This window comes from Mobula birostris, chromosome 12 (assembly GCF_030028105.1).
Source record: "Mobula birostris isolate sMobBir1 chromosome 12, sMobBir1.hap1, whole genome shotgun sequence".
NCBI classification, from domain to species: Eukaryota; Metazoa; Chordata; class Chondrichthyes; order Myliobatiformes; family Myliobatidae; genus Mobula; species Mobula birostris.
The window spans coordinates 45,878,648-45,891,734 of NC_092381.1; the positions used below are offsets into that span (position 1 = coordinate 45,878,648).

Consider the following 13,087-nt stretch of genomic DNA (forward strand, 5'->3'; position numbering starts at 1 on the left):
GGAAGAAGGTTCTATGGACTGATGAAAACAAAATTGAGCTTTTTGGCTATCAGACTATGTTTGGCATAATCAAACACCACATATCATCAAAGACACACCATCCCTACCGTGAAGCACGGTGGTGGCTGCATCATACTGTGGGGGTGCTTCATTGCAGCAGGCCCTGGAAGGCTTGTGAAGGTAGAGGGTAAAATGAATGCAGCAAAATAGGGATGATCTATTATGCAATCAATTGTTTAATAATTGTAATAAATTTAGACCAGTTGGTAGAAATTTGTTTTCACTTTGACATGAAAGAGTCTTTTTCTGTTGATCAGTGTCAAAAAAGCCAAATTTAATCCACAATGATTCAATGTTGTAAAACAATAAAACATGAAAACTTCTGGGTGGGAGGTGAACACTTTGTGTTGACACTGTAGCTGGCAGGTGATAGGGGAACATGGGGGAAGAGGAGGTTCAAGGGCTGGAGAAGAAAGAATCTGGAAGGAGAGGAGAAATGGAAGGAGGGGACCAAGGGGGAAGTGACAGGCTGATGAGAAGAGGTAAAAGGCTAGTGTGGGTAATGGGGGAGGGGGGGCGGGATAATTCGTTTACAGACAGAGAAAACGATATTCATGCCATCAGATTGGAGGCTACCCAGATGGAATACTCCTCCGCCCTAAGGGTGGCCTCATCTTGGCACAAGAAGAGGCCATGGACCAACATGTCAGAATGGGTATAGGAGTCAGAATTAAAATATCTGGCCACTGGGAAGTCCTGTTGTGGCGGATGGTGTGGAGGTGCTCGACAAAGCGGGCCCCCAATTTACGACAGGTCTCATCAATGTAGAAGAGGCCGCATCAGGAGCACCGGACACCACAGACAGGTGAAGTGTTGCCTCACCTGAAAAGACTGTTTGGGGCCCCGAATGAAGGTGGGAAGGAGGTGAATGTGCGGGTGCAGCACTTATCAACTTTCAGGGATGTGCCAGGAGGGAGATTAGTTGGGGGGGGGTTAACGAATGGACAAGGGAATCACAGAGGGAGTGATTCCTGGGGAAAGCAGGGGGTGGTGGGGAGAAGGTAAAGTTATGTTTAGTGGTAGGATCCCTTTGGAGATGGTGGAAGTTGCAAAGGATAAGGTGTTGGATGTGGAGGGGATGGGGTGGTAGATTAGGACAAGAGTGACTGAAGGCAGTGGGAAGATGGGGTGAGCACGGATAAACAGAAATGGAAGGGGGCAGCATCAACAAAAGAGGGAGTGAAACCCCGTCCCGTAAAGAAGGAGGACATCCCTGATGTCCTACAATGGAAAGCCACGGAACTAAAGAAACTGAGAAACGGCAATAGCATTTTGACAAAAGGTGGGGTGGGAAGAGGTATAGTCAAGATAAATGTGGGAATCAGTAGGTTTATAAAAGATGTCAGTTGACAGTTTATCTCCAGAGATGGAGAAAGAGAGATTGAGAAAGCAGAGAGAGGTGTCAGAAATGGACCGAGTGAATTGAAGGGCAGGGTGGAAGTTGGAAGCAAAGTTGATAAAATTGACGAGCTCAGCATGGGTGCATGAAGCAGCGTCAATGCAGTTGTCAATGTAGTGGAGGAAGAGTTGGGGAGTATAAATGGGGAAGGATTCAAACATTGACTGTTCTACTTAAGTAAAGACAAACATTTTATAGAATAAAAAGTAATCCAATATACCAAATTATATAGACATCGGCGGGCATCATGTAATCCTATAAGTAGCCATATTTTTAAAAAGTAGGTTTTCAGAAGTGTTTTGAACAATTCCATAGTATTAGCCTGGTATATGTCAGTTGGTAGAATATTCCAGATTTTTGGTGTAGAAGAACAAAAGGTCACATCACCAGTTCTTGGTTCTGGAAACACGAAGCATTTACAGAATTAAGATTACAATAAGGGATGTAAAGTGATAGACCGCCAAAATATATGGAGGGGCTAGATTATTCAGAGCCATGTACAGGATACAATTAGGAATACTTTAAAATTGATCTTAAAGGATACAGACAGCCAGTGTAATGATGCCAAAAACGATGAAATGTGCTCAGATTTTCTGTTTTGGTTAAGATTTTTGCTGCTGCATTTTGAACGAGCTGCAGCCAATTTGTATCTTTCTTAGTCAGTCCAGAAAAGAGTGCATTACAGTAGTCCAATGGGCTAAAATCAAAAGTGTGTATCAATTTTTCTGCATCTTGATGTTACAAGAAATAGAATGCAGTCTTAATAACATGGGTAACATGTGATTTGAAATTTAGTTAAGAGTCAATAACATCATCTAAATTCTTTACTTCTGACTTGATATGTAATTAAGTTTATCTTTAAGATTCCCACTTTCAACATTAGAATTCACTTTGAGAGGACTGGAATCCAAGAGCAAGGATGTAATGCTCAGGCTTTATAAGGCATTGGTCAGACTGAACTTGGGAGCAGTTTTGGATGCCTGATCTAAGATAAGATGTGTTAGCATTGGAGAGGGTCCAGGGGAGTCTCACTAGAGTTATTCTGGGAATGAAAGGGTTAACATATGAGGAGCATTTGATGGCTCTGGGCCTGTCTTTACTGATGTTTCGAAGGGGGAGAGGGTATCTCGTTGAAAGCTATGAAACACTGAAAGGCCTAGATAGAGTGGATGTGGAGAGGATGTTTCCTGTAGTGGGTGAATCCAGGACCAAAGGTCACAGACTCAGAATAGAGGGACATGCACTGAGAAAAGATGAGGAAGAATTTCTTCAGCCAGAGGGTGGTGAGTCTGCGGAATTCAAAGGCCAGGTCATTGAGTATATTTAAAGAGAAGGTTGATAGGTTCTTGATCAGTCAGGGGACCAAAGATTATGGGGAGAAGGCAGGACAATGAGATTGAGAGGGACAATAAATCAGCCATGATAGAATTGCAGAGGAGACTCGATTGGGCTCAATGGCCTAATTCTTCACCAATATCTTATGGTCTTAAAAGACCAAACTTCATAATCTCTGATACCTCCAATGTAATGTTAACATTAAATGCATCTTCCTTTCCTCAGGAATCTGTTCTTACCCCAAATATTCTGGTCCCTATTTCCCTTATTACAACACTTCCTCATACATCCACATAGCTTTCTCACTTTTCTTTGTTAGAAAAAGACACCTTATTCAGGTGAAGCATTAACTTACTTATTGTACTTCAAATTTAGTTAGTTGCATTCGGTGCTCATGATATGGTCTCTACCACTGAGGAAGTTAAAGGTAGATTAAGTAGCCACTTTGGGGACATCACCATCTCATCTGCAAAGGTGACCAAGTTTTTGCCTGTTGCTTTAATTTTCCAGCCACTGCCTCATTAGACCCTCCGTCTTGGGGCTCCCACACTGTTCTAACAGGGCTAGATGTAAACTCAAAGAACAGCACAGAATCCTTTGATCAGCATAGTAGCTTGAATTCAAGCGTTCCAGATGATCAGACTTTCCTGTCTTGTATTTCACATTTCCAGCAGTTTTGTCTTCCTCTTCAGACATCTCAAATTTCATTTGCCAGCTCCTATTTACACATCATCCTCCAGACATTGCTTCACTGTACTGTTTCAGCACTGCCACAATCATGTGTCATTCAATATATGCTTAGATCTTCCGTGTTTCTTAAACACAAAATATTCTGCAGATGCTGGGGTCAAAGCAACACGCACAACGTGCTGGTGGAACTCAGCAGGTCGGGCAGCATCCGTGGAAATGAACAGTCAATGTTTCGGGCCAATTCCTGACGAAGGGTTTCGGCCTGAAACGTTGACTGTTCGTTTCCACGAATGCTGCCCGACCTGCTGAGTTCCTCCAGCATGTTGTTCCCGTATTTCTGTCTGCTGTCTATCATTTATCCACAAAAGCTTTCAATTGCTTCAGTTTTATTTCTTTTCTAAATTATCCCACTTCTTATGACATGTCACCAAATTGAAATACTACCTCCTCCATAGATGCTGGCTGACCTGTTGAACATTTACTGAATTTTCAGATTTCAAGTATCTATAGTACTCTGCTATTAAATTACAAAGATGGTTTATTATTTAACAATGAAAGTAGATAGAACTATCCTAACATTGACATATGAAGAGTTACAATAATTATTGTTCAATTTACAAGAACTAGAACCATTTTGAAGATGCCGTACCAAGACTCTGGAAGCTGTAAATTTGATTAATGATTGTTCTGAATTCTCAGGAGTTGTACTTACTGTACATGCAGAAGCCTGGGGTGCACCTCTCTGTAAATGTGGAAAACCTGTGTAATGGAAGTTCCTGCCAGCAAGCAGCAGCTCACGAAAGTCTTCATGGCTCTTAAACTGTGGGGTTTTTCTTGCCCTTCCTAGGCAACCAGACATATTCATATAACTAGTTTTTAAATTGCTATAATTAAATTAATACTTACCCACTTGCTGCTGATAAAAATATACCAATGGCCTGTAATTGCTCAGTTACACAAGTACCAACCATGTAACTGTTTAAAGATGTTAAGAAAATACTTATTATTCTTTAACTTTATGACATACAGGACATTACTTCCATTCACAGTAACATATAAGATGCAAAATGTATATGAACAAAATTATCTTAGTTACCTCAGAAAAATTAAAACCATTACTAAGCATAACTATTGCCATTAAAAAAATCATTTTACTGATGAAGACATTCTAATTTATGTACTCGAGCCTTCCCAGCACAAAGTGGGAGAGAAAGCAAAAGAAAATGACAGGTAGCAGTACCCCTCATAGTAACTATTTCTCACAGTTCACAATGCCTGACCAGATTCTTCCCACTCCATTGCTCAAGATTAAAATAATTCATTATATTAAAAATTGACAATGCAATGGGAAAATTGGAGTGCAAGATAAGAAAAAAAGAGTAACTACGCAAATTGATACCAATGACTAGGATTGGTGCTGGACCTTTGTTGTCGACTTCAATGCAGATGTGGGAGGCGAGATCAGGAACTTCATGGATGACATAAAGATTGACCGAGTTGTTGATGGTAGGTAGTCATAGGTTGGAGAGTGTTATCATGTTTTGTTGAAATGGACTGAAAAATAGCAGACAGAGCTAAATCCAGACAAATGGGAGGTGAACAATTTTGGGAGCACAAAGGAGACTAAGCCACACACTATGAAAGGTAGGGTCCTAGAGTGTATTGAGGAATGAAGTGAGCACAAGTCCAGAGATCCTTAAAAATTGCAGTATAGACAGACAGTGTTGTTATAAATGTGTACTGGCCTTAGAGTTGCTGGCCTTAGTCAGTTGGCACATCAGAAGAGAGCGCTCATACATCATCTTTATAGACCTTGCTGTGTGCAGTTCAGAACACTAAGGGTTAGAAATGCTGAGTTCCTCCAGTGTTACACAGGATCTGCAGAATCTCTCGTTTTTAAGGTTTAGAAGTGATACAACAGAACTGGGGAGGATGCAGAGGAGATCAACAAGGTGTCACCACCATAAATTCCGGAATTTCCCTACATTCCACTAATATTCCACAGTTCAAGACATACAATGCTTTCAAATTCCATAATCAGCCTCCTGATACTATGGCGCCCTTGATCTCTGTCCAAAGGCCTCAAATTTAAATATTTCTTCCTGAATTCAGATTCCTTTTACTGACCTCATAGCATTTCTATAATAATTTACAGTTCTACAAGAATTCAAGTTCCTCTTGTGCATTCCCCTCCAGCATTCCTTCATTCATTCTGTTCATTTGGCTCAATGTTCAAGAATTCACAGCCCAAACTGTATCACCTCACTACTTCCTTGAGCAATCTCCTACAAAGACTAACACTTTGACAGTTTATGGACATCCACCCTTATCTGCAAACCGTCTATTGATTACTACGAAATTCCACAGTACTTGAGTAGTCCATTCATACTTTTTGGCCCTTTGAAGAAGCTCTACAATCATACTGATATATCTGCTCTTCACCCACAGCCCTATCAACAATTGAATGGTTATGGGAATTGTAAAATTACACCTGTCATCAGACTCCAGAATCCATCTCATGGTCAAAAGGATGGACTCTGGTCTTCACAATCTACCACATTATGACCTTGCACTTTGTTGTTTACCTGCACAGCACTTCCTCATTTTATTCTGCATTCTTGTTGTTTTACCATGTTCTATTTCAGAGCACAGTGTGATGAATTTATCTCTATGCAAGCTTTTCACTGTATCTTGGTACATGTGACAATAATAAACCAATATCAATACCAAAGGAGGAAGTCAATTAGCTCTTCTCCATGCTTGCTCTCTCAGAGTAGCTCTCTAGTTCTACACCCAGCATTTTCTCTGTAGAATTGCAAATTTTGCATCACCGTATATTTATCCAGTTAGTTTTTGAAAGACACAGTAGAACAATACTCCACCAAGTCTACAGGCAGTACATTGACATGCTATGTAAAATGCATCCCCTATACTACTAATGATTTTCTTCACTTACCTGCACTGATGACTCTGTCCTTAACCACAAAACCAAAAGGAACCATCTCCTACTATCCACTCTGACCAGACACCTCATTATTTTAGATATGTGCGGCAAATCTCCCCTTAACCTTTTCTTCTAAGGAAAGCAACCTCTGTCTCACTGATCTATCCTGTCAATTATCGTCTCTGATCTCAGGACCCTCTCTCACAGCCTCACATCTTTCTTCTAATGTGCCAACCAGAAAATGAACACAACACTCAGTTGAGGCCACACCAGTGTTTAAAATAAAATCAGCATAGATTCCTAAGATTTTCTTTTGTTTCTGCTGGAAATCTACTTTTAAATATGCCTGCACTAACTTTTAGGAATTGATGTGGTATGCCTAGTAACAGAGGCTATATATAAAAAAAAATCACTAAAATATGGAACAAAAAAATATAAAGATTCATTCACACGAGATTCCACAGATGCCAAAAAATCCACAGCAACCAGCACAAAGTGCTGGAGGAATTCAACAGGTCAGGCAGCTGGCTCCTATGGAGAGGAACAAACACTGGACATTTTGGGTGAGTCCCTTCAGCAGGACTTACACTTTCCTTTCTGATTTTAACTTTCATTGATTAATTCCAAACAATTAAATGTTAACAATGAGATAGTCCCTTGGCAAGACAGTTATCAAATCTCAGTTTAAAGGAAAGGATACGTTATTCTGAGACATGCCGTCAACCTAGTGAGAAATAAACTAGCTCCTTGAGCAAATTGTAATTCCAGCTCTGGGCTTGTTTTACCTCTACTCGTATTTATAAAATCGTTCAGTATATGTTGTCGGGTAGCTTTGGAGCCATGGTCCCACTTCTGCAAAAACTCCATAAATTTGAAAATGTCTTCTTGCTCTTTTGATGAGGCCATTTTCCAAGAACCAGATATCTTAGCAGCTGGCGGGGGGGGGGGGTGGTTGGGGGGAGAAAGGTATTTTAAATTCACACGTGCATAACCCGGAAAATTGTAGCTTAAAATCAAAGGAGAAAAGAGTAAACACAAGGAATTCTGCAGATGCTGAAAATTCGGGCAACACACATAAAAGTTGCTGGTGAATGCAGCAGGCCAGGCAGCATCTCTAGGAAGAGGTACCATTGTCGTTTCAGGCTGAGACCCTTCGTCAGAACCATAGTTTCCTCTAAGCTGTGCGCATGTGCGCACGCACTCGTTTTTCAACCAGCACACAAAGGAAATTAATGTGCATACAAAAGGTTAGTTACCTAAAATAATGTAGTAGTTAATAATTATACTAATTGAAAATAATCTTTTAGCTAACTGTTTCTGTTAACTAGTTAGTCGGTTTTTCAAATACCACAATGCACGTCACCTCACCTTTCCTGTTCCGGTTTGTACAGCTGTATCACAGCAGCAGCCATGTTTGGCAGACAGTGCTCATATCGTAAAGTTTACAAAGATCTGTTTCAAATCCTGTAGATAGCTTACTAAGTTTTTATTGTAAAAAATATTGATTCACTATGTCGAATTCAAAAGCGAAGGGTGCGAAGCACAAAAGAACTGCAAATTTGTTTAAAGTTGAATGGCTTAACAAAATAGTAGAAACTGTTACACCGAAAGCTCATGAGGTCATGAACGTTCAGCTATGAGAAATATTTAGGTATCATTCAGAAACTGGAGTTATCTGTTTGTATTGTCATGAAGTGAAAGTTGCTGGAGAATTTGCTAGTGGAAAGAAGTGGGATGATATTTGGAAACTTGACTTTTTAAAGCGTCATTTGGCAAGAAAATTGCAATTGGACGGTGTACAAAAGCTTAGGCAACCGAACCCGTCATTACCCGTTAACAGGAGCGCTACGCATGTTACGGTTGAGTGCAGATGAGCGAGAGCGAAAACGATCAAACCCAGAGGAGATCAAAGTTGAGGTACAAGAATAGTCAGCTTTTGATTTCTCCACAATTCCAGATTGTGACTTCACTTTTGGCGATGAACAAGTTAATGCCTTATATCTAAAATATCATGATTTTCTAGCTGAAAATATTGTAATAGTTAGACAGTTTAATGATTTCAAATTTTCCGTGCGCGAAAAAATTGAATCCAAACTGATTTCTAACTTTGCTCAAATGGTGGCATTTGTACTTCAAAATGAGCAGTTTTGCGACCTTGCACAGTTGATGGACATTGGGGGAATCTTCCTTGCGTCTAGTGCGGACTGTGAGCGAGGTTTTAGCCTCATGAATCAACTCAAAAACAAGCTGAGAAACCGTTTAGGTGAATGTCATTTGGATCTGTTAATGAGAATCAAAAGCTATCAATTGGATGGAAGTTCTATTAGTCGAGATAGAGTTTACAAAGAATGGGTAATTGCCAGACAGGAGAGAGAAAAAATAACTGAGTGACTTAAATACGATAAAAATTAAATATCTCCAACCTGATGGCATGAACATTGACTTCTCTAACTTCCGTTAATGCCCCTCCTCCTCTTTGTACCCCATCCCCTATTTATTTGTTATCATTATTAATATTTTTTCCCCTTTTTTTCTCTCTTTTGTCTCCTTCTGTTCCTCTCACTATAACTCCTTGCCCATCCTCTGGGCCTCCCCCGCCCCCTTTCTTTCTCCCTAGGCCTCCCGTCCCATGATTCTCTTCCTTCTCCAGTTTCGTATCCCTTTTGCCAATCAACTTTCCTGCTCTTAGCTCCATCCCTCCCCCTCCTGTCTTCTCCTATCATTTCGGATTTCCCCCCCCCCCCACTTTCAAATCTCTTCCTATCTCTTCTTTCAATTAGTCCTGACAAAGGGTCTCGGCCCGAAACATTGACTGTACCTCTTCCTATAGATGCTACCTGGCCTGCTGTGTTCACCAGCATTTTTTTGTGTGTGTGACTTAAATATGTATGTTATTTTGTTGTTATTCTGTGCAGTTTTATGTCAAATATTTTGTAAACCCGCATAAACTGTCCCATGTGTGCATTCAGTGTGCACATACTTTTTGTCACAGGAAAAAAATTTGCACAACATAAGATTTTTGCGCACACTGACTACTAAAATTTAGAGGTAACATTGGTCAGGACAAAGGGTCTTGGCCCGAAACGTTGACTGTACATCTTCCTAGAGATGCTGCCTGGCCTGCTGCGTTCACCAGCAACTTTTATGAGAAAAGAGCAATCCGTTTCAGCTAATAAACAGAATCTTTGAATAAATTGAATAATTACTTTGGTTCTGTCTTCACTAAGGAGGACATAAATAATCTTCCAGAAATAGTAGGGGACAGAGGGTCCAGTGAGATGGAGGAACTGAGCGAAATACATGTTAGTAGGGAAGTGGTGTTAGGTAAATTGAAGGGATTGAAGGCAGATAAATCCCCAGGGCCAGATGGTCTGCATCCTAGAGTGCTTAAGGAAGTAGCCCAAGAAATAGTGGATGCATTAGTGATAATTTTTCAAAACTCGTTAGATTCTGGACTAGTTCCTGAGGATTGGAGGGTGGCTAATGTAACTCCACGTTTTAAAAAAGGAGGGAGAGAGAAACCGAGGAATTATAGACCGATTAGCCTAACGTCGGTGGTGGGGAAACTGCTGGAGTCAGTTATCAAGGATGTGATAACAGCACATTTGGAAAGCGGTGAAATGATCAGACAAAGTCAGCGTGGATTTGTGAAAGGAAAATCATGCCTGACGAATCTCATAGAATTTTTTGAGGATGTAACTAGTAGAGTGGATAGGGGAGAACCAGTGGATGTGGTATATTTGGATTTTCAAAAGGCTTTTGACAAGGTCCCACACAGGAGATTAGTGTGCAAACTTAAAGCACACGGTATTGGGGGTAAGGTATTGGTGTGGGTGGAGAATTGGTTAGCAGACAGGAAGCAAAGAGTGGGAATAAACGGGACCTTTTCAGAATGGCAGGCGGTGACTAGTGGGGTATCGCAAGGCTCAGTGCTGGGGCCCCAGTTGTTTACAATATATATTAATGACTTGGATGAGGGAATTAAATGCAGCATCTCCAAGTTTGCGGATGACACGAAGCTGGGTGGCAGTGTTAGCTGTGAGGAGGATGCAAGGTGACTTGGATAGGTTGGGTGAGTGGGCAAATTCATGGCAGATGCAATTTAATGTGGATAAATGTGTTATCCACTTTGGTGGCAAAAATAGGAAAACAGATTATTAACTGAATGGTGGCTGATTAGGAAAAGGGGAGGCGCAATGAGACCAGGGTGTCATTATACACCAGTCGTTGAAAGTGGGCATGCAGGTACAGCAGGCGGTGAAAAAGGCGAATGGTATGCTGGCATTTATAGCGAGAGGATTCGAGTACAGGAGCAGGGAGGTACTACTGCAGTTGTACAAGGCCTTGGTGAGACCACACGTGGAGTATTGTGTGCAGTTTGGTCCCCTAATCTGAGGAAAGACATCCTTGCCATAGAGGGAGTACAAAGAAGGTTCACCAGGTTGATTCCTGGGATGGCAGGACTTTCATATGAAGAAAGACTGGATGAACTGGGCTTGTACTCGTTGGGATTTAGAAGATTGAGGGGGGATCTGATTGAAACGTATAAGATCCTAAAGGGATTGGACAGGCTAGATGCAGGAAGATTGTTCCCGATGTTGGGGAAGTCCAGAATGAGGGGCCACAGTTTGAGGATAGAGGGGAAGCCTTTTAGGACCGAGATTAGGAAAAACTTCTTCACACAGAGAGTGGTGAATCTGTGGAATTCTCTGCCACAGGAAACAGTTGAGGCCAGTTCATTGGCTATATTTAAGAGGGAGTTAGATATGACCCTTGTGGCTACGGGGGTCAGGGGGTATGGAGGGAAGGCTGGGGCGGGGTTCTGAGTTGGATGATCAGCCATAATCATAATAAATGGCGGTGCAGGCTCGAAGGGCCGAATGGCCTACTCCTGCACCTATTTTTCTATGTTTCTATGTTTAATCTGAAAGTTCTGCAATGACAGTGACAGATCGGAGCTAAAATACCTTTTCTTTTGTGCTAATGGCGGCTTGCACCTATCAGGAAGGTGCAGGACCGCCACCTACTGTAATGGAGCCATGACGGGGGATCCCACCTCCCAAACCTGTCTTAATTTAAAAGTTCACACCAGGACCCTGTACGACTTAAACTGCCCCTACCTTGGGTCCCAGAATATCCTGCAAACTAGGTACTCCAGATCTACCCAATCATTGCCTAAACAGGTTCCCACATTCCAAAGAGTATCTGAGGCACAGCATGTTCCACCAACTCTGGGTCCTTACAAAAGTCAGCCCGCCCAGTCGCATGCTTACCAACAAGCACCGAAGTGGAGTGCAAACCCATATCACCAAACCCGTCTCACCAACCATACATTTCCCTCCTATTCCTTCCCCAAAGGTGCCTCTCTGTCCCACTCTTACATCACTATTTCTGCCATTTCTCAGTCCCAGCCAATTTAATACAAAAAATTCTCTTCATACTTTCCCATATTAACTATAATATCTACCTCAGACTTAGTAGGTGCCCATTTTGCTATAACATTTGCCTTTTCACTGTCCGATACACCCACAGATGCAAGTACCTAGCAAAACTGTACTACTATTCCCGCACTCTCCAGAATTTAGAGATTATAATACACTTCTATCAACAGACCAGGTCTCCTTAAACGCTTCGATTCCAAATTCTGCAGTATCGAGGCGGACTCTGAGCGGATCAAAACTGTTCGGCTTAACTTACTCAACCTATTGCAGACTAATGATAATACCCATATATTTTACTGTATAGACAGACAACCCCGCCGTCAGCCTTTCCCACTCCCACCTCAATATTAAAATGAGGATGAATACAGAAGCTCATAGATAATTAATCTTGATTTCGCCGCCCTGCCCCACCTCCGTCCGGCTCAAGCTAAAGTCGTTGAAAGTCAAAAGTTTCACCTGATTTAGTAACACGGCAATTTCCTAAATAAAAAATACAAATCTGAACAAAAAAAAGTAGAGATTATTTGCTATTTTGACGATGATTACATTGCTGTTTTACCTAGTTTTCACGAAGACCGATCCACCGACCATTCAGTATACTGTACTGGCCAAACTGCTCTCTGGACCTGGAGATCGGCGATTCTCCCTGCTGTTATCTCAGGGTCACTGGAACGTACAGAATCAGCAAAAATAGCATCTTTATGCATGAACAATAGAGCAATAAACTTGGTTGGGGGCGGGGTTGGATTGGTTAGCAGAGGAAAGAAAAACGAACATCTAAAGATCTAGGCCAAAAGAATGTTCCTTGTTCGGAACATGAAGAGCAACAGCAGTAAATCCTCAGAAACCCCCACCACTACACCACACAGACACACACAGACACACAGACACACACACACACCCCACACACACACACACACACAAACACACACCCCACACCCCCCCACACACACACACAAACAAACACACACACCCACACATACACACACACAAACACACACCCACACACACACACACCCTTATGGTCACTTAAATCTTTCTGAAGCATCATGTGCACAAACGATGCTACTGGCGGATCATTGACTTATGTTTGAATGTTTAAGTGATAAATCCTCTCTTCCCAGTATTACTTTATGTAAAAAATGTAGTACATAAAATTATTTACTATCCGTTATTTCGCTTAAATATCATGCCATGTTAACACTGAAAACGAGAGGT

At 41.5% G+C, this 13,087-nt stretch overlaps 1 protein-coding gene across 3 annotated transcripts in view; it reads right to left on the reverse strand.

Moving 5' to 3' along the window:
• LOC140205885 (armadillo-like helical domain containing protein 1) overlaps nucleotides 1-13,087 on the reverse strand; it is a 38,890-nt gene that overhangs the window by 25,051 nt on the left and 752 nt on the right. The window contains exons 2-4 of one of the 3 annotated variants that reach the window (XM_072273725.1): nucleotides 12,429-12,535; nucleotides 7,129-7,360; nucleotides 4,391-4,459 (exon numbers count right to left, since the gene is read on the reverse strand). In XM_072273725.1, the coding sequence (XP_072129826.1) occupies nucleotides 4,391-4,459; nucleotides 7,129-7,334 (275 nt within the window). In that variant the 5' untranslated portion in view covers nucleotides 7,335-7,360; nucleotides 12,429-12,535. Of the gene's footprint in view, nucleotides 1-4,196; nucleotides 4,328-4,390; nucleotides 4,460-7,128; nucleotides 7,361-12,428; nucleotides 12,536-13,087 lie in introns of all 3 variants that reach the window. The other 2 variants (XM_072273726.1, XM_072273727.1) reach the window with 2 other exon arrangements.